The sequence below is a fragment of the Zeugodacus cucurbitae genome, chromosome 6, assembly GCF_028554725.1.
Source record: "Zeugodacus cucurbitae isolate PBARC_wt_2022May chromosome 6, idZeuCucr1.2, whole genome shotgun sequence".
NCBI lineage: Eukaryota > Metazoa > Arthropoda > Insecta > Diptera > Tephritidae > Zeugodacus > Zeugodacus cucurbitae.
Window position 1 is genome coordinate 57,144,124 of NC_071671.1, and position 22,682 is coordinate 57,166,805.

Consider the following 22,682-nt stretch of genomic DNA (forward strand, 5'->3'; position numbering starts at 1 on the left):
ATGGACCGATCGGGGAGATTGGGGCCTCATATAAAAGGGCAACGCTTCCTCCAACTATATGCCGAATTTCAAAACGATCCCGTTATTCGTTCCCGATATATTCAGAAAAAACCAATTTTTTGCGAATTATATAGGGAAACATTTACCCTTAAAGTATGTAATGCTAACATGTATACACCGTTTGGTAGTGTTAGTGACGCCAAAGAAAATGCATCCAACCTGAAAGCAAAATTCCTGGATTTGCACCAGGAGCGCAGAACCGCGTAGTAGGGGTCTTGTCGGCGGTTTTCATTGAATAACTCCCCCATTTATGGACCGATCGGGGAGATTGGGGCCTCATATAAAAGGGCAACGCTTCCTCCAACTATATGCCAAATTTCAAAACGATCCCGATATTTTTTCCCGATATATTCAGAAAAAAACCAATTTTTTGCGAATTATATAGGGAAATATTTACCCCTAAAGTATGCAATGCTAACATGTATACACCGTTTGGTAGTGTTAGTGACGCCAAAGAAAATGCATCCAACCTAAAAGCAAAATTCCTGGATTTGCACCAGGCGCGCAGAACCGCATAGTAGGGGTCTTGTCGGCGGTTTTCATTGAATAACTCCCCCATTTATGGACCGATCGGGGAGATTGGGGCCTCATATAAAAGAGCAACGATTCCTCCAACTATATGCCAAATTTCAAAACGATCCCGTTATTCGTTCCCGATTTATTGAGAAAAAACCAATTTTTTGCGAATTATATAGGGAAATATTCACCCCTAAAGTATGCAATGCTAACATGTATACACCGATCGGGATGTGTGAAGGCTCTATCCTGCTAATACCCACAAATTTTCATCCCGATCGATCTATTCCTTCCCCTTAAATTTAGAACCACCCTAATTTTTAAATGTTTCATATGCATTATATATGTTCTCTAGTAGGCGACTGCCGGAAAAATATTTCCCCACAGCTATGGTGGCACCCTGTGCTTTGTCTAACGAAGCAGTCAGATTCACAAATCAGACACAATTTCAGTGGAGACACAAACCTCAAGCTGTAGTGGTAGGCAGTGGTATTAAAACTGTCGCAACAGTTTGCCATGCGTTGTCGCATAATTTTGAAAATAAAACACACAATTTAAACAATTCGCTAAATATATTTATAAATATTTTTATGTTTCATCGGAATTACAAATCGTCTTAAAAATGCAAGCAACTTCAGTATAATCGACATTTCGTTTGACATTTTAAATATTATATAATTAATAAATTGCGTAGTTCATGTATACGTGTATATACTGTAGAAAGGTGCCAAATTTTCGCATTAATGTTGGATTAACTATTAAATGTGGCAGAGTAATGAGCGATATCGATTCTATATATTTCTATATATTTTTATGGATTTTTTTTGTTTTTTTTTCGAAGCAAAATTAATTTTTTTCATAAATTCATTATATATAAAAAATCGAAAATGCTACAAACATATATAGTATACATGTATATATGCTCTACTAAATATTAATGCACAATAGACGTTTCTTAAAGTTAAATAAGATACTTATATGTAAATATGTATAAGCATAACTTAATATACAAAATGTACAAATGCGAGCGTGTGTAAATATAAATTTCGTAAAAATATAAATTTTTTTTTTCAATTACATACATAATCACATGCAACGTAGCTAATTAAGTAGGCATTAAAAATAGAATGTACTGTAAGCATAACAGTCAACAAAGTAAAAATATATAATAATTTCAAGTATATTAAGTAGATATTTTTTCGTATGGATAAATTTAGTAGCTAACACTATGTATATATGTATGTGAATATTGATTTGAATGCGTCAATGTTTTCGTTCAACTATTTATGGCAAACCAAGCACGCAAGTCTATATCATCTAAGCGCCGCTTACTTATTAAAATTATCAATCTGCTGCAGCACCCAACTGCGCGACGCTGCCGCGCTTAAATGCGGCGGACAGATGACAACATGCGCAGGCTTCTCAGCCGCAAAGCGCTGCGCGTCCTGATCAGCCAACGCTAATGGCGGCAGCGGCAACTCCTTGCGCGGCGACGCCATTTTGCTGATGTTGACGCGCGGTATGCCAGTTGGCTTGGGCGGCACCTCGGGGTTGCTGCGATTGCGCGCCGGTGGCGGCGGCGGTGGTGGACTGCGCGGCCGCTTAATGCCATCACTCGATTCGTAGTCGGCGCGCTTCTCGTTATCATCACTGTAAATAGCCGAGTCACGAAAATCATTCTCCAGACAAGCCTCCACATTGTCTTCGTACACAAAATCAGAATTGCTCGCATCGCTGTTGAGCGCGGAGCTGGCGGCGCGCTTCTGATCGCAAACGCTATCATTGGATGAAGTTAGGGAGAAGACGGAATCGCGTTGCAGCGACGCGTCAGAGTTGGACGCGTTAACGGTGAAGAGTGTGCGCGGATCAGCGTAGTCCACGTGAGCCATGCGCTCACCCACCGCTTCGCTGCCTTGTCGATGTAGTATGCTTTGACGACACATTTCGGTCACATCGGAGACGCGGCGCTCAGGCGGTTTATTGGAGCGTCCAAAACTCAGCGCTATATTATCGATGGATTTACGCGCGCGCGGCAAAAGCGAGTTGTGTGATGAGGATATATTCTCATGTGAAGATTTGCTGCCCATGCCGACGGCGGTGTGCGCGCTGGTGCTAAATAAACGCTTCATTAGATTCTTTGGTATGGGACGCGCGTAGATAGCTTCTGTGTTCGAATTGCTGGTGTTGTTGGAGATCATTGATATATTGCTCGCGGAAGCGCACTCAACATTGATAACAGTATTTTGGCTATCGCGTTTCAGTGTGCAAGTCGAGGAAGATGTTGATGAGCCAGAGTCGCGTTGCTCTTGCGGCGTTTCAATTGGTTCGCGTCGCAATTGTGCCTCACCGCTGCTAGCGCGCTCTGGCAGCATTTCATTGCCAACTTGTTGCAGTGCGCCCTCTGGTGAGTAAACGAGCGTGACATAATCCGATTCTGGACGCGGTGCTGGTGGTGATTTACGCTCGCGCGTCTTGCATTGCTGTGTGGACACTGAGCGTCCCAGCACCGGTGAGAATTTATATGGTACATGCACATTGCGCAGCAGCGACTCATAAATAGGCTCATCATCCTCTTCGTCTGGCGTTGTTTGTGGCTCGTCGTTAACTGCTTGCTCATGCTCAGACTCGAGTGGTGGCGGTGAGCGCGATGGCGGACGCGGCGGTAACTCATTGAGCAGCGGGTAGTCAGGCGACTCGGGACTGCCTGGCGCGCTACCGCTGCCGCTGCCACTGCCGCTACCACCATCCGGTCCTCGTTTGCGTTGCTGCTTTTTCTTCGCAATGCGCTCGAACTCTTTATTCTGCTTTAGCAAATCCAATATTATATCTGCGTCCTTCTTCTTCAATGTGGTCAACAGCTCCTCGCATTGTTTCTCCAGCTGCATTTGTATGCTATCAAGATTCTGCGTAACCGTCTTCGCATCCTTCTGCGCGCCGCTGCCATCCACCTGTTTTTCTTCCACTAGATTCTCCGTGGACTCTGTAATCTTTAGCTCAGTTTTGGGCGCATCATCGAATTCACTCAAATCCATGTAGAACTTGCAAGTTTCCTTCGTCTTGCCGGTGCGTTGCTTCTTCAATGTCGCAATGCGTTTGGGTATCGTCTTGTGGTTATATTGCTTCACCTCGATCGACTTGCTCGACTTGGATTTGCGCGCATCGAGATTGGTATTGCTGCCATGCAGCGACTCGTTCTCCTCATCTAAATCTTCACATTGGAAACTGATGCGCGGCACCGACTTGCTGCGCTCCTTCAGCGCCTTCAAACCGAACAGCGGTGACTTGGGTGAGGCGCAAGCGCTGCGTCGCTGCTCACGCATGATGCAGCTGGTGTACTCCTCCTTCGCCGCTGCATTTTGCTCATGCTTCACCACTTTGGCGCTGCCGCCGTCAGCGTTATCAGCCTTAGGAGTGCTCGCCTCCTCAGTTTTGCCTTTATTCTTAATGACGGCGGCGAGTTTATGCAACGCGGGCAACATGTTGTCATCGATGCTATTGGTGCGCGCCACCGCTTTGCCTTCCTTAGCTGCTATCAAATCGGTTGCTGTTGTTGTAGTCGGTATTTCGCGTGTTGCATTTTCCGCGAGCTCATTGAAACTATCGAATGATGTGGAATTGGTGACTGTCTTCCGTTTGAATTTCGAACATTTGCGTATCTCGCTGCGTCGATACTGATTGCGTCGCTCCAAGTAAACGGGCGTTGTCGAAGTCGAGTGCAGACTCCACTTCCAGGTGTTCTTGTCCGGTGTGCGGTCTGCAAGCAAGTAAGTGGGGACATTTAGTTTGTAATTAAGTTATTTCATTTAAATAATGCTGTAAATAATCAATTTTATTTTATAAAAGCAGTCCGTGTGGCATATACAAAGATGTAGCACAAACATCGGGTGCTTGTTGTTGTAACAACAATACAAATTAACTCTGGCGTTTGTGCAATGGCGTACTGATGTGTGTGTGTGCTGTGATAACGCTGCTGCGTCGCATACAAATCAACAATGAAACGCGAAGATGAGACTCATAAACATATGTACAAAGATGTGTTGGAAGTACAGAAGCCCGAACTCGAGTTGAATTTTCACAATACAGGTACTTCATTGGTAACTTTGTTGCTTGGAATGTCTAAACGTTGATATGGAGACATCATATTACCAAAAATTTCCGATTCGCTACAAAAAAGATTAAGTCCTCAAGAAAATATTAACAGTATTATCCTCTCCGTCAGCTAATTACCCAAAAATTATATACCTTCGGCTGAGTAGAATATATTACCTAGTCTGAAAATCAGTTCCGAAGACTTTCTCTCTCAGAACACACATTGGAATCTTACATATTTGAATTATCTACAACTTTGCTTCCGCCGTTTTCTAATAGATGTCTCTAGGGTCAAACACTGGTCGATTAAATCGGTTAAATCGTTTTATATCGATCTTGGAGATTTGTGTCAACATTAACCCAACAAAATTTTTGTAGAGAGATCTGTTTACAACCCAAACTTATTCTCAACTGAAAATGTCACTTTTAGAGCCGAATTCTCGACATTTGCACGGAATAAGCATGGTGCCAGAAAGATGGTCAAAAGTAGTAGCTAGCGACGGCCAATATTTTGAATAACATTTTTGTAACCGTTTTTATACAAAAAAAAGTCTTAAATTTACAAAAAAAACGGAAGCAAAGTTGTAGACCTAATATTTTCTGAGAGTTGGTGATAATCTTTTCAGTTCATGATAAAATGTCGAAATACATATGAAGAAGGTCGCAGATTTTACGACAGATCCTAAGAATGGACACAGCCTGTGATTTTATTGAGATTCTTCTTTTTTCAAAACTCAAGAATCCAACAGATATTCAAATCAATTTATTTTTCGTTGAACTCAAACGTTTCAATATTTCATCGACGAGAAGTAAACCATAACGTAGTGAGTGTTTCGAAACCTGCGAGAGAGATCTTCTATGAGAGATCGAGAAAATGTTTTTAAAACTTGTATGTTAACTCTTCAGAGCATAAAAAAATGATCCGATCGTTCAGTTTCTCAAAAAAGTCTCAGAGATTATTGTAATAATATAGTGGGACAACTTATTGTCGAATCATGCTTTTCATATGGGATTATGAAATTAATTAATCAACTAATATTTAAAAAAAGACACCTCTTCACCAACAAAAAACAAGGATTTCCTTCTATATTGTGTCTTCGAACAGGTTTATTTCTTTTATAATTTACAATTTTCGAATTTTTCGAAAATTCAGGCTTAGAGAATTTCAAGAACACTTTTCTGGGGAATTATTTATCAGGAAATAATTTTTTGTAGTTTTGAAAATAAGTTCGGATCAAAAAAATCTAAAAAATTCTTATTAATCTTATGCTAAGGATAAGAATATTTTAGGTCTCAAGATCTATGTAACAACAAGTAAGGAAGGGCTAAGTTCGATATATGGGGCCTTAAAAACCTATCGTCCGATTTCGGCGATTTTTAGAATGGGGCTCCCACACAATAAACCTAGTATTTGTGCAAAGTTCTGCACCGATATCTTCACTAGTGCTTACTTTATATATTGTAAAGTAAACGATTCAGATCGTCTTCAAAGTTCTGGTATATAGGAAGTAGGCGTGGTTGTGAAACGATTTGGCCTATTTTCACAACATATCATTGGGATGTAAGGAAACTATTACAAACCAAGTTTCATTGAAATCGGTCGAGTAGTTCCTGAGATATGGTTTTTGACCTATAAGTGGGCGAAGCCACGCTCATTTTCCATTTTGTAAAAAAATCTGAATGCAGCTTCCATCTGCCATTTCTTATGTAAAATTTAGTGTTTCTGACGTTTTTCGTTAGTGAGTTAACCCACTTTTAATAATTTTCAACCTAACCTTTGTATGGGAGGTGGGTGTGGTTATGATCCGATTTATTTCATTTTTGGACTCTATTAGGAAGTGGCTAAAAAAACGACTGCAGAAAGTTTGGTTTATATAGCTCTATTGGTTTGCGAGATATGTACAAAAAACCTATTTGGGGGCGGATCACGCCCACTTCCCCAAAAAAATTAAATCCAAATATGCCCCTTCATAGTGCGATCCTTCATTCCAAATTTGTTTTAAATGTGTTTTAAGTTTTCGCCATTTTGTGGGCGTGGCAGTGGTCCGATTTTGCTCATTTTCGAAAGCAACCTTCCTATGGTGGCAAGAAATAAGTGTGCCAAGTTTCATCAAGATATCTTAATTTTTACTCAAGTTACAGCTTGCACAGACGGTTGGACAGACAGACATTCGAATTTGAACTCCACTCTTCACCCTGATCACTTTGGTATATATAACCCTATATCTAACTCGTAGCAACTTTGTTGCGAGAGTATAAAAAATGGACGAGAATTTTTATCCAACCGTAGAACTGTCAGCTCCGCTACAACAACAATAACCTCGCAGACTCTATTCATCTATGAATCCCTTTTAATTATGACATTTGATTTTGAGAACAAACTAGAAACGCCAATAATATAAAAGCGAATAATAACAGCGCTTGCGTTTCAACCAGAAAAGAAAAAGAGAGATCGGAATATTATTTTCTGAAGGTAAAAGATCAAATAAACAATTAATTCAGTAATCTGCAAACTTTCAAATACCGAAGCTTTTAACCGAAAACTATTTAAAGTTCCTAAGTTCTACAACAAAACTAACAACATAATCAACAGCTTCCCATCAGCAATGACCATAAGTAAAAAATTTGCATATTAAAGATATGTAGGTACATGCATTAAATTTTTACACTAAGTCAACAAATGCCAACTTCCCAACAACAATAAAACTCTAAAACATATGCAGACACTACATGAATCCACGATTAATGGCAACAACAAAATTTGGTGCTTTGATGCGGTGAATGACGGTGATTAGTTTTGAAAGCAATGACGCTGATTGTTAGTAACGGTGTACGCGGCAAATCTTTTAAGTACACATGTCTCTATGTAAGTATATAAACATATGTAAAAATAAGTAATAGTTAAGCAAGCAACAGCAAATAAACAACACCAATAACAACAAGCTAATTGATTCAATTTCGTGTACTTACTACTTATGTGTTTAACCCACCGATGGCCGATTTTACGAGATTTTCTTTGTGTTTTTTGGTTTGTTATAAACAAAAATTTTTTGCTACATTGCTAAGCTTTCATGTTAAATTGTTAGTTACTGTTGTGTGGATTTTCTAAAATTTTACTATTTAAATAAGCGGTGTAAAAAATATGTAGAAACGAAAATGTAAGGATTAGCGTTGGCCAGCATAAGCACGGAGGTTTTAAAATTAGTCTTTTATTGTTTGTGGTTGTTGTAAGTCTTTTTTAGTTTTAATTGAAGCACGATTTTTTCGCATTATTTTTTCGAAGTTGCTTTATCGTCTAGTTTGTTTATTGTTTTATTATTGTAGAAGCGTGCCACGCAAAATAAACGCCCTTATTCCACTGCAAAAGGAGGGAGAAACAGAAAAAATTTTGCTTGGGTAAAAACGTAAAAAATGGGTAAATGTTAGTCGGCTATATACAGGATAATAGTAAGTGATTACGCTACAAATATTCTATATGTTGTTAAGGACGCACAGAAAACATAATATGATGATAAATATGTATGCGAAATGTATGGAAAATATGTATGTATGTCTTAAAGTATGGAGATGATAATATATTATTATTATTATGTGGTTAAGGGCAGACAAAGATATTGTCTATGATTAATTTATTTTATTTTATTATTTTTATTATTTGTATTTATTAACTTTGGAAATTTACGATTTGAATTAACTGAAACGTAATATATTCTATAATATTATATATACGATATTGATAACACCGGTCAACAAAATAAATATTGTTTTTGGGGTTTCTGTTCTCATGCTTGAATTCTGCTTCTAAACAAAAAACACTTAAATATTAATCTTTAGTTCTTTAAGTTTGCTTTGGGCTGATCTACATCGATAAGTATATTTTAATTTATTTCATAAATCAAAGATGGCAGCACTTTGATTAACCCGAAAGTAAACAGTATTATTATTTGTAAGAGGCAGAGTAGTGAATTTTAACCTGTTTATTATAGCTGTAATAACAATATTAGTGTTACACTAATATACGATAAAAATATTTTATCAGTGAAAAAGCTAAACAAAAGACTTAAGACACAAACTTGCAGGCAAATAATCACAGCGCTGATGAGTAAATAAGAAGTATATTGAAGAAGAAAACATTCACTTTGAATCACGGAACTGGGTACAGAGAAGCTATAAATGGGTGTAAAATCGTATAATATCTTCCGAAGCGGCGGAACCAAGATATCTATGAAAATTATACCAAAAGGAAAGCTTATAAACCTAAAGAGGTTCTTGTGAATCTGGTGAAGGATTCATTTTGAGAAAATAGCGAAAGTTCTGGAGTGTTCTAATCAATTTCCAGGAGATTCGTAAAATTGTTTGCAAAAAGAGTGAACTTTGGGAATACAACCAAGAAGCTTGATACAATATTTCTGCTGAAATCTATAATAAGTTGATATCCTCACGCTGAATAGCAACATAATAATTAAACTTAAAGGCTTTTCACACAACCAACCATTAATCGATCAATTAAAATTTTGATTGAGAAACCAGTTTTTGCCCTTTACACTGCCGGCTACTTGATAACCGATAAGCTGTTATATATTTTCGTTTTTGCTTTTCATAAGAAGTTGGTAATTTGCATCAGCCGATTGCAATTTTTAGCAGCGACATCTAACGTCGAGTTCTTTTTATACAAAAATTCAGCCAATTCAGACAAAGAACGCATATATAATTACAAGTGCGGTCTTTTAATAAAAAAAAATTAATGTAGCTCTTTATTTTGTATCGAAAAATCTTTTTAATAGAGCAGAGGCCGGTTAATTGATCAATTAGCTCCTGTGTGAAAAGGCTATTAGGGAATGATGATCTAGATGTGCTGCAAATCTCCAGACTTCTACTTCATTTTGAGTGTTTGAAAACGAGAGTAAATTCCAACTTTAAGTGAAAATCCAAGAAATCAAAAATCTGATGGAAGTTAATATCATTTATGATAGAAAATCTGGTAAGTGTGGACATCAAAAACGAATATTAGTAAATTAAAAAATTCATAAACTCTAATTTCACTATAATTTTAATAACAATAAGCTTAATTAATATTTGAATGCTAATTATTATCATTTGCAAGGTACTTGCCTCACCACTTATATATCAAGCAAATAATCCATTATTGACTTAAAGCTCTTAAAATAAGGGAAAGGATTTAATTAAATAGTATCAGTCGACTATATACCGCTACAATGCTGAATTATCAAATACATTTTTTATAAATAAATGTTACTTCACCTTCCACTCACCAATTCAAAGTGAAATTATCAACTAACTACAATAAAACCTAGTATATCAAAATAATAAGTATACATGAGTTGAGAAATTCAAAAAGTTAAAGCTGGAGTATCTGAGATTATTTCAACTTTAAAAATACTTGAAGCCAACACCTTTACTATTTAACTGCATATTACACATAAATTAGATTTTATAGACATAAAAAAGTATAATTTTCAAAAATATTTAGAAATTTTATCTACAGCTCAAATACACCATCAGGAACTGTCGCCAAACACATTCCACATAATTAATTGCTCGCCTTATATACGAGTATGTTGCATGTCAATTTTGCAACAAATAATTTTCATGTGTATTAAATTTGCGCGCATTAATTTTCCGCGCCGCTGACACGAGATAAGAAATATAGCTAAGCGAGAAAAGGGCTGCACTGCGCATGCGCAACAACGACAAAAACTATAAATCATTTGTGTGGCAAGTCAAAATGTGCCAATTATCGGTGAATTTCTCTAACCGCAAATATTTCCCTATTCAAACAATCGTGCATAAGTGTCTAAGAAAAACAAAAAAAAGTAGCAAAGCCAAAAATACAAAAAAAAAAAAAAAATATTAAAAAAAGTGTCTACACTTTCGTTAAAACAATTGCATACTAACATGCTTGAAATAAATTGCTTTCTCGACGACACATATTTCGTCGTCGCTTGCCTTTTTATGCTGTATAACTGTCACCTCACCTTTTTACACATAACGGCGTATGGTGAGGCACAGAAGCGCCACATTGACGCCGCGACAAGTTACAATGAAAGGGAAAACTTTCAATTTAAATGAAATGAAATGAAAGAAAAAGCTTTTTGGCTGAAAGGAAATAAAAATAACGGAGCTACATGACAGAAGTGAAAAAAAAACAAAAATAAACAATTGGGTATGAAGCAAGTTGTATGCCACAGGAACCTACTTATGTAAGCCGAATGGAATATGCATGAATTTGTATGCCTGAAATATGTGTGTATGTAAACATATGTGAAAAAATTTAAAAATAAAAAAATTCAAAAAAAAAATTCACAAAAAAATTTTCAAAAAAAAAAATTAAAAAAAAAATTAAAAAAAAAAAATTTCAAAAAAAGATCAAAAAAATAGTCGAAAACCGCGCGAACTAAACATGACAAACTACCCAGCGTCTGCCGTTGTTGTTGTTTTAGCGCCAAAAACAAATAATTTCAGCAGTTTTGAGTGCTAACAGTGGCAACTGCCGCCCAACTGCCTGCCCGCAGCTTATATGTAATGTATAAGTAAGTATGTATGTGTGTGTGACTACATATGTGTATAATAGTGTTTGTGTGTGTATGCATTATGTACATACCTTCCTCATCGCCCAACTTGTAGACCAACTCCTTAGCGCGATTTGGTATGTTTTCGAATTTCTCGAGTATGACTCCTTTAATGTGTTGCGCCCAGAGACGTTTCTGGTCACGATTTTTGGCTGTCAATTTGATTTGATTACGCGGCTCATGGTATGGTATTACATAAAAGCTCGTCGGTTCGCCGGATAAATGTTCGCTTAGCATTAGATTATTTTGCTGTGTGAAGAAAAGTACATATAAATAAAAAAAAAACAGATGAAAAGAAATGAATGAGTGCAAAGCAAATATAGGTGGAAATTTATGGTAAAAGTAAAAAGTGGCAACTGGTGTGGCAATGACATGTGTTTTCTCACTTGATTATGTATGTGACTTACGTGTATGTAACTCTTGAATTGTAGACGATTATCCTCTTTGGATTTGGTAATGATCAGCATTGTGTCGAAAAGGAAGACCATGCGTGGCTTATTGTGCTCCATAAGGAGACCCTCTTGACGGAGTTCACCCAAAACGGTGAGTTCTACAAGAAATGATTGAAAATAATTTAATATATTGAAATTGACGGAGTTCACCCAAAACGGTGAGTTCTACAAAAAATGATTGAAAATAATTTAATATATTGAAATGTATATAAGTAAGCTTAATTATAAAAAATAAAATTTTTATTTTTTTTTATTTTAATAGCAATTTAAAATTTTAATAAGGGTGGCAACTAAATTTACTAAATTTCAAAAATTTAACTTTTATATAACGTTTAATTTTGTACACACATAGTATACAAAAAATTCCAACTTTCTCATTTAATTTAAAAAAATGCGTCAGGTGGCAACTCTATTTTTTTATAAAATACAATAACTTTTCTTAAAGTGTATTAAATTAGATTATATTGAATTTGTTTGATTTAGCAAAAAAAAATAATTGTTCAAAATCAGGTGGCAACTCTAAAAATTTACTTTTTTTAAACGAATTGCAACAATTATACTCATAATGCAAATTTATTGTATTCGATTATTATTTCGATTTCAAAATTAAAAAATATTAGATCAGGTGGCAACTCTAAAAATTAACATTTTTAAAATAAACTGAAATAACTATTCTTGATATGCAAGTTTATTATATTCAATTATTTTCTATTCTATTTTGTTTTTTTTTCAAATAATTTATTTAAAAATTTAAATCAGGCGGCAACTCTAAAAATTTAATTTTTTTAAATGAATTGCAACAATTATACTCATAATGCAAATTTATTGTATTCGATTTCAAAATTAAAAAAAAAAAATAGATCAGGTGGCAACTCTAAAAATTAAAATGTTTAAAATAAACTGAAATAACTATTCTTGATATGCAAGTTTATTATAATCGATTATTTTCTATTTATTTCAGACCCCTCTTCAGGTTAGTATCGCAACACAAAAAACCCTTTCAGAAAAAATTTCAACTAACCTCTAATATTTTTTACCACTCATTATACATTTTTTTTATAAATTTCCCGTCTTTCAACTCACCTGGTCCCAACCAACCGTCCAATATACCCGATAGTTCTTTAACTCTGATTTGTTGCTCCAACTTACGCTTCACCTGATCGATATTACGCGCCACTTGTCGCATGATCTCGTAGGCTTGCAACACTTCCTTCACATCACAATGCTTGCGAAGGTTCTGAAAGCAAAAAAAAAAACAATATTTTAATAAAAATATAAAAAATATTTCTTTATGTGTCGTGTATGGTACTTACGTCCAATAGCAGATGATATTTAAGTATGCGTTGCACCGGCTTTAGCAAATACGAGCCGAGTGGCAATTTGTGTTGCAACATTTTTTGTGTGGACGTCAGCAGTGCGTTGGTGTGTGTGGCCTGTAACAGTTTGGTCAACAGTGATATGGCTTCAGGATAACTTGTACTGTAAGGAAGAAAGTGAAGAAATCGATTAAGATAGATACTTAAATATCATTATTAGAGAGTAAATTTATGAATATAATAATATTAATATAATTTTAATTATTTTTTTAAATATAAATTTAATAAGAATGGCAACTCTATTTTAACATATTTTAATAGAAATAATCTATAATATTTGTTGTCGTTTATAGATTTGCAGATTTAATTAATTGTTTATTTTGTTTTGTTTTTTTAAATGTGATTTATAAACAGGTGGCAACGCCACAAATTGACATCAATTCAAAAAAGTTTTGTATTATTAAACAAAGAAAACATTATATACATCTATTTATTGGTCTTTTACAGTGAAAATCTAATATAAATTTCTAATTTAATATTTCAGTTAAACGTTTGAGAACCACTGGCCAATCAAATATGAGGTGAAAGTGAGAAATTTTGTTTTCTTAAGGCACAATATTATTACCAAAAATACTATTTTTTATCCATAACATAATTATCCAGTTGCGATACTTTAGAGAAACATTTCTGAAGACAAGAGAACCCTTTTAGAGTTCTAAGCCAAGATTTGGAAATAATTTCAAGTTCCCATTAGACACAAGCTTCAATGCTTCTTGGGTGACCGATAATTTTTTCATCTTTCGTTCAAATTAATTCAAAAACAAAAACAAACACTTATCACCTCATAAAAATCAGCATTGACAAATGGAAAATTCCAAACGCTATGGCAGGGTCACCGCAAACAAAAGTTTCAAATGCCAACCAAAGTGCAACTGTCAAAACGCAAAGCATTTCGGAGCAACAAAAAATAACCAAGCAAGTATGGCACATAAATTGCTTTGACAGCAGGAGTCAAATACCAAAGCGACAGAGTGTCAGTCAAAGGCAAAGCGGACACAAGGTGTGCGAGCGGGTGGCAATGCTGATGGCAGCAGCAAAGAATGCAAATCACAGACATGAAATCATCGCAATTTTTGCATTTTCTGTAACTATTTTTTGATTTGTTGTTTTTATTGTATTTTTGCAACAACAATTGCAGTGGCTGCAACAAGTACTCGCAACTGTTGTTGTTCGCCTGTCAGCGTGCACTCAACTAACTGACAGTGACAGAACACAACAGCCAACAGTCAGGCAGTCAGCCAGCGAGCGAGCGCACTGATAGCACAGCACTCCCACGAAAGCTTGGCGATTTGAAATTCTTGCACAGTTAGCCCAGAACTGTCCGAATGGCTTATTGGTAATGTCATCACTTCATGCTGATGCTAACTAACAGTGTACTACTACTGAAGCTCGAGACTTCCAAAGCCAAAGTCAGTTGTAAATATGAATGCCAGTGAAGCGCAAAAACAATAAAAATAACAACAGCAAACAGTAAATAAGTAATAGATGGCGTGTTTGACAGCAACGAACTTCTAAGCAGCCACCAACAATCTAAGCAACCATCATCCACCAGTTATTTTGGTTGCATCTAGTGGAGCAGCAATCAGCGCTTGTCTAACTAACTGTCCAGCAAGCAAGCTAACTAGACACCTATGCACGAGTATGTTTCGGCTGACTGCCTGACTATCTGCATAGTTAACTGGCTGTTTGATTGCTTGGTCGGCCGGTTGGCTGGCTTTCCTGGCTGTGGCCGTTTGCCAAATGAAGTAACTGGACTGTCTCAACTGGCTGCGTGTCTATCTTGGTTATGCTATCACTCGTTGCACTCGACTGTCTGCCACGTTCGCTTTAAGCCAACAACAACAATTCTAGGTACTACAGGCAATATTCTAACCTAACTACAGTCGACGTGATAAGTATGCGCACACAATGGGAAACCGCAAAACGTTTTCTTTTCTTTTTCTTTTCTAATTTCTAGCTGGTTGTTCTTGCGGAGAAATCAAGATCATTGTTTTCTTCTGGTTTAGTTTCTGCTTCTTCTTTTTTATTTGTTTTTATTAATTTAATTTATTTTTTCTTTTTTAACTACAACACGCTTCCACCACTTTCATGCTCTGTTAACTGATTAACCATGTTGGGGCATTGCTTTGCTGGCTAGCTCTTGCTCTGTTGTTGTTGCTATGCATCATTGTTTTTGGTGTGCAAATAAAATTTAATTTAGTGTCCGTTCTGGTGAAAAGAAAAGCTCCTATGATTTTGGAATAATAAAATCAGCCACACGAAATTGGCAAGCCAGTTGCGCGAAATCTGATTAGAGAAACGAAAGAAGCGGCAAGAAATGAACAGGAATTTATAAAAAAAAAAAGAAAAAACCATTGAACGGTCATTAAATATGCGAAGTCTACCTCACCGTTATTGTTTTCTTTTTCGCATTATTTTTCTTGTATATTTATTCTTCCAAATGTTTCCTCTTTGCTTTGACATTCCCAATACTTCTTGTTTAATTTTTGAACAGAACCCTAAAAGTGGGCTTCATATTTAGTATCTGAGCTGGAAGCATTATTTTTCTCTTTCTTCATCAGAAACTACATTTGTATTTTCACTTTCGTTTATTATTTCCTATATTATTATATTTAGTAAATTTTTCAACATAACCCTAAATGTAGGCAACACTTCAGATAGTATCCGAGCCTGCAGCATTATTTTTGTCTTTTCGAACAGTTTTTTAATATGTTTTAGAAACTGCTTCACCTCACTTCACATACACGTTTAATTCTATTGTTTATTATAATTATTTCTTCATTTCTGTGATGTTACTCATCTAATTAGAAAAAATTTCAAAGTAATCCTAAATGTAGGCAACACTTTAGTTTAAATTTAGTGTAATTTAGTAAAGTCACACACCTAAAAATATTAAAAAATGAAAATGATGTCCTTTTGTAGGAAAATATATTCTTCAATGCCAAAATTTTTTTCTGAATAACTATATAATATTGAAAAAAATATGAACAAACTACTAAGTAGTACTTAAGAAAACTATTGTAAATTATTATTTTTTTATAAAACAAGCTTTGTGCTAATATTCACTTACCAATATGTTGTGTATACATCAAATCTTTCGCGTAATTCTATAAAACATTTCGCTATTTTTCCCGGTTCCATACCAGAGTTGATTAACTGTTTCAGGAGCGTCGAGTTGAACTCATAAATCTCTTCAATATTTGAGAAGAGTATTTTCAGTTCGTCATAACGTAGGCAGGCACGTTCCTTCCAATCCGAGAGATAACTGCAAAATTTGATATAAAAGTTAGAGAATTAAATTGAAATATTTGAGAGAAAAAAATAAAGGATACTTGTCAAATAAGAGGAATTCAGAGTTGCTCAATAAAATTTTTTTACTCACCCTTTAATGACCTGCCCCAAGTCTTCCACAAAACTGCGTTCAGAGTCGACTATCTCCAGCATAGCACGCTCCAAAACGCTCATACCACTATGTGGATCCATAAGTTCGTTCTCACTTTGATCCGCGAGACTCTCAACACTCGCCAAATACGATGTGGCCAGTTTGCCGTTTAAATGATCCGAACCGGAACTTGAACTGGACGATGTTGAGCAAATGGATGAAGAAGACAGCGGACGATGTTTGAGTTTGGCAATATCCGGTAACATTGGACCACCTTTACGCGACTCTTTTGGCGAGAACTTTGACTTAATATCTGTTAGACGATCCAAACTCTCTGCCGACATTTTGCTCGCCTCCTCAAGCTCTTCTAGCTGTTGCGCGGTGGGCAATTTAATTGGTACCGCACCACCCAATGTGTTGGCCTTCGCTGCCAGGCTTTTAGAGCGTGCATAGGTCAGCATGGGTGAACCGGACACCGTCGAGGCGCACGCTGCCGATGAGCTGCGCACTAAAGGTTTAGAGATCACTGGCTTATTAATAGCTTCGATGAGTTCAACACTTGTCATGGATGAGTTCATGGTATCCTTTTCGCTGAGCGTAAGTGTGGCGAGTTCGTTTGTGATTAGTGGATAATTCAGAGTTTCAACAAAGTCAGTGGGTGACAAAGGTGCTGTGGCGATGAACTCTTTAGACGGTATTGGTGGCGGTGTATTGAGCGCGGTAGCGACATTATTATTGTTGTTGCTTTTATTATTATTATTGTGATTACGGTTTTGATGTTGTTCCACCGTCAGCGGTAAGCTAGTTGGTGGCGACGGTGTACAAGCGGCGGTTATCATTTGCGATGTTGTGGCCAATTGCTCCATTTCAATTAGTTTAATACTTTCTTGGCGTTCATAATTCGGCAGTGACAACTTGTAGTTGGTGCTAAAGTTGAAAGCACCAAGCGGTTCTTGCGATTTTATGGCTGAGGTACGGTTATTTGTCGGTGTAACCTCACCATCGCCTATCGAAGCTTCCGCACACGGTATTGGCACCACAGCCGGTGTAGGTGGTTTCTTCAGATTACGCACGGGCTTCGCTTCAGGATACGAGTGAAAGTTAAGCGCATCCAAGTATTCCGAACTCGAATCGAAGGTCTCAACTAACTCGCTACCCGACTGTGTTAGCTTGCCGGTGATCTTGGAGAGCGGTATGTGTGAGAGCTTCACTTTGTGTATACTATTCGGTGTTGAAGTCGCGCTCGGCGGTGGCGCTTTCTTCACGTACCGATGATGCAACGCTGGCGATTGGAGCGGACTGGTTAAGTGCGTTGGTTGTTGCTGTAGCGCGTCTAGGTCCACAGTTTCCACGCGCTCCTCCGCATCCGTGTGTGTAATTATACGTTGGACATTCGGTGACAATATGCGTATTTGATTGCGATGCTTGCTGGGACTGTTCAAACTGCTGTTGCTGCCCGAGCTGTGCAGAAATAGTGTTTCACGCGACAAGCGTGAGCCCGTTGGGCTATTATGACAGCCGCTACCGCTTCCACTACCGCTGCTGCTGCTGCGTTGACTGTTTGAGAATGAGGAAGAGAGCGAATTGAGACTACGACTACTCTCACTGTAAGTCTGTTTTATGCTGTGATTATGGACGATGCTGCTGCTATAGTTTTTGTTGTTGCTGTGGCTATTGCTATAGGCGAGGTTAAGCAAGGCAAGCGCAGTGTTGCGATCGCTGCCAAAGCCGCTGTCTGTAGATGAACTCCAAGAAGCTAAAGCTTCTGGCGACTGTTCATTTGTCAGACGTTTTTGTAGCACCGGTGAAGGTTGTTGCTGTTTCTGTTGCTGTTGTTGCTGCTCTTCCCCTACAGCGTGACAATTACTCTTATTTCGATTGCTGTCACTACTATTACTGTTATTGTTGTTGTTATTGTAGCTGTCTATATGAAAAGTATATTCGACGCTTAACTTTTCCTCCGAGCTGAAACTTGAACTGCGACTACTCTGATTGCTGAGCGTCGGCGAGTCGCTGTGATTGCTTGCTGCGCTTACATTACCGTTAGAATGCACATCAATGCTACAGGCGTTCTCGTTGTTGTTGTATTCGCTTATTCTTATATTTTCGCCACTGTTGCTGCTGTGCTGATTTTCATTACTATTATTATTATTATTATTGTTGTTGTTGTTGTTTGTGTTATTGTTAGTATTTTTGTTGCTGGCCTCGAGCGCACTCGTCAAGGTGTCGTAGATGCCCAAAAGCGATGGTGCCAATTCTGTGGAGCTGCCTGCAAATGAACGAGAAGAAGAAGAAATCGGTTAGTTCAGTTGTAAATTAGATGAGCATGCATGAGTATAGTTAACGAACATGATTTGCATATCTGCGATAATGGTTTTCTAATGCAAAAGTTGAGTTAAAAATAGTTTGTAAGTATGTATTCATATATTAGTTGTATATATGAAGTAAGGTTGCCATCTTCATAGAAATTAAGGGATCAGTTCTTTACTGATTTCGATAATACGTTATTTATACATAGAAACCTCCATACCTCATACTAAATAACAGTCGGAAAGGTTACGAAAAGCGCGACTAATATCAACTTTCCCAAGAAGCCGTCTTAAAGAATCGAAGAATATTTATGAATCCCAAGGTTTCTTCGGTTACAGACAAAGAATAACTGAAGTCACAAACCCAACTTATCTAAATCTAGAATTTATAACAGCAATGGTACGTGCTACGTGTAAAATTATCTACTAAGATCAAAACTCAGATCTTGTACTTGTGGTTCAATTACATTAGAATCTCCCTTAGGAATCTGAAATTCGAACACTAAAGTGGCAAACGATCTTTATTGATCTTCACGAGAAAGCACGATCATAAAAAAAACACGTTATTTTGTACGGGCAAGTGAACTTAATCTATCCCCAAGCCTTTTAGTACTCTTTTGAAGGCACTTGAGTCAAGATGAAGTCTAACTTCAGCGAAAAGATCCGATTCGGTGGAAATTACACATATTATACTCCAACTGAGAGGTCAATTTATAATTTATCTGCCTTCTCTCCCGACATATCCGGTCGAAAAAAGAGGCCGCTAAAACGCCCGACAAATTCTTCACGTTCAATAAATTCATGGTTCCAAGTGAGATCTAATTAAGAACATTTAAAAACTAAGAGGATTTGATGAATTTTCTACGTTTTTTCGACTCTAGCTGCGCAATAGTTTTCAAATTGGAACATTGGGAGCCGTGGAAGATATGCCGTCTCAATCGGTTGAAGAGATGGAGTTTCAAAGGTTCAGCATTGTCCGCGCAATCCTTGGATTCTATCAATACCATTCTAGCAAGTTCCAGAAGGTGAAACCTCGAGGTTGCAAGGTGAGAAGTACCATTGAAGACTCCTACATTACTTAGATCCCTATTTCCTAAAGCGAGCTATAGTGTCCGCTATCAACACTACCCCAAAGAGTTTTTTATGAAGACGATTTTATGGTACGTTCTATGTTGATGATGTTACAAGATCTCAGGTGTCGCTATAACGTCCATGGCTTGACACATCCCTTATTGGTGTGGGTCTGAGGAACATGAGAAGCGCTGGATATGTAAAAAAACCTGTTGAAATCATATAAAATTAAAACAAAATCTGGTGGCAACCCAGAAATGAAATACAATAGTAATGCAAATTGCAAGCCACTTCAATGCGACATACTTATTTTTATTGCTGTAGTCAATAATGTTACACTAATTTATGTGGCATGCACAATATGTTCACCTGATTGCCACAAACGTTAACGAAATGTCATAGCAGTTGGCATAACTACCAAACAAGCACTGGCACATTTGTGGCAATCAGCTAAGCTGCCGGTCAGTTCGTCCGTCAGTTAGTCAGTCAAACAATTTGCAGCAAATACCATCAACTTTGTTGCAAGTGGCACGCAGCACTTATGTACATTTCGTGGCGATTTTAACTGATGTGTTGCATGTTGAAGAACGTCTGCAATGATATTGAGTTGTTGTGCTCCACTAGTACTGGCACTAAATATTTAACTGTATGTGTTTATGTGAAATTAAATTTGCATGCCGAAACGAACATGCCATAAGCGATTGATTGATGGCGGTAAACGAACTGACAGCCAAAGCCATAACCAGCGAGATGTGGCAGATTGGCAGTTGAAAAGTCAGCAAGTCTTTGTACAAATCATAAGCCTAGCACGAAGACTTTACGTAGACGTAGCGCTTGTCTAAACCCTACGAGCAGTAATTACACGCTTGACTTAGTTTAAGTTTATAATTGAAATAATAGTTTATTACGATTTTGTATGAGACTTGCAAGGGAAGAGCCATACTCGGGGATATGAGGGCGATCTTTTCTACTATCCACTCTAAGCATTATTAAATATGCAACATGTGTAAAATGCATCCCTGCCATTATATGTCAAAGAATTCAATTAATCAATTCGAGCATTTGAGTACTTCAGGACTAAGCGTTATTCTACAAGCTCATCGTTCTGTCTTCGGTTCCAGTTCTCCACATAATTATATTTACATAGTGAGAGAGTGTAGGTGTCTGTGTTTGTGGCAAAAATACCTCAAGTTAAATCAATAATAATAACAAATTGTTGCATTTTCCATTGGCAATTTGCGTTCGCACGCATCCATCACTGACAGGCGAGCTATTGATTTCTGCATTGGTCCCTATTCAATACCTTGCCCAACACAGTATGTCATTATGCATTTTACTTGGCATGCGGCATCGACATTGGCCGATTGATTTGAATAGTGATTTGAGCCGTTTATGCCGATGAATTGTTAACAGTTTTTGTGCACTTTCATGCTAAGGTAATCATTAACCAGGCGCAACGTAAATTTTTGCAACGAACTGGAGGGCGTCGTTTGGCCAGAAATGGTCATTGTGGCGCCAGAAATGTATAGAACTAGTAATTTCTAAACGTAGAATGGGTGATTGTGAAAACATAATGGTATGAGCGAAGAAGTGGGTTTTCATCATAAAAATTAATTAGCATAAAATAATTCTAGCATTCATAGTTGTAAGATTCGTACTTATAGTCGGAAGAAGGGAATTTTCAAATTAAATATAGACCAGATTCTATTTGAAATAGAGACTAACTTTAGAAAAAAATTTCAATTTAACTCAAGTAGTTGTTGATTCTGGATCTTAAGATGAGTTTATAAATTAGAGTTGCCTGTTAAAAATTCAGGATTAATACTAAACTATAGTCATAGATTCTAGATAAAAATGTTCTTTATATGTATGTTAAGATAGAATATGAAACCTTCATATATATCTTTTATCAGATAGTTTCATTAAGTTAAGTTCTATGAATTTTCCATTTCTGGTTCGTTGAAATGAATTCTGTTTGTTTTTCTAGATATTACATTTATCCAAAAAATTTACTCACTTATTCTAAACTCACTGCATATAATATGGTAGTGAAAGGGTTAAGCTACTGTACTTGTAAATGAATAGATTCAACTTGAACTAATTTGAGACCGTACTTTACTCCAAATGATTTCATATATAGCTTATAGTGTTTTCACACAGCCAAATTAATTGATCAATCAAAATTTTAATTGAGAAACCCTTGTTTGCCCTTCAAACTGCCGGCTACTCGATAACCGATCAGCTGTTACATATTTTTGTTTTTGCTTTTCCTAAGAAGTTGGTAAGTTTCATCATCTGCTCGGTTTATTGATCAATTTGCTCCTGTGTGAAGCTATTAAAAATCGTTTCTCCTGACTCCTATAAAAATGGATCAATGTACATACATATGTCTAGATGTTTTAATCAATCCCCAAAGAAACCTTTCAAAGCAAACTTTGGCGTTGACCAACGAATAAAAGATATCGAATTTACATCGATAATAGATATATAGAGCCAACGAATTCTTGTAAGGCTATGCATGGGTAGATAATCATAAGTCAGATTGGTGTTGGGTACACAGGTTTTGAGCTATGCTATACCATTAAATATTCCGTCTTAATCGGGTCATCTTGGGCCTATTAGTGATCCCATAAAAAAAAGAACTAAAGAAACTATTTTGAATTGGCATCATAAAGGACAAGCATTTACAGCTGTACAAGTGGGATCCGTTGCGACCTCAAACAGCCTTCTAAACTAACTTAACTTTGAGTTTTCAAGGGCTTGTTCTTCGATAGATACCTTCCTAAGATTGTTTTTTTTTTTTTAATTACCTTTGGAAAACTAATAATTAAGATTCA

The 22,682-nt window shown here is 36.8% G+C and overlaps 1 protein-coding gene across 3 annotated transcripts in view; it reads right to left on the minus strand.

The window, feature by feature from the left end:
* Positions 1-1,129: 1,129 nt before the first annotated feature.
* The window catches only part of LOC105218115 (uncharacterized), a 234,972-nt gene continuing 213,419 nt past the window's right edge, over positions 1,130-22,682 (minus strand). For all 3 annotated transcript variants that reach the window (XM_054234360.1, XM_054234361.1, XM_054234362.1), the window contains exons 3-9: positions 16,466-18,734; positions 16,154-16,348; positions 13,021-13,186; positions 12,791-12,944; positions 11,663-11,805; positions 11,288-11,504; positions 1,130-4,330 (exon numbers count right to left, since the gene is read on the minus strand). In XM_054234360.1, coding sequence (XP_054090335.1) covers positions 1,905-4,330; positions 11,288-11,504; positions 11,663-11,805; positions 12,791-12,944; positions 13,021-13,186; positions 16,154-16,348; positions 16,466-18,734 — 5,570 coding nt within the window. In that variant the 3' untranslated portion in view covers positions 1,130-1,904. The remainder of the gene's footprint in view (positions 4,331-11,287; positions 11,505-11,662; positions 11,806-12,790; positions 12,945-13,020; positions 13,187-16,153; positions 16,349-16,465; positions 18,735-22,682) is intronic.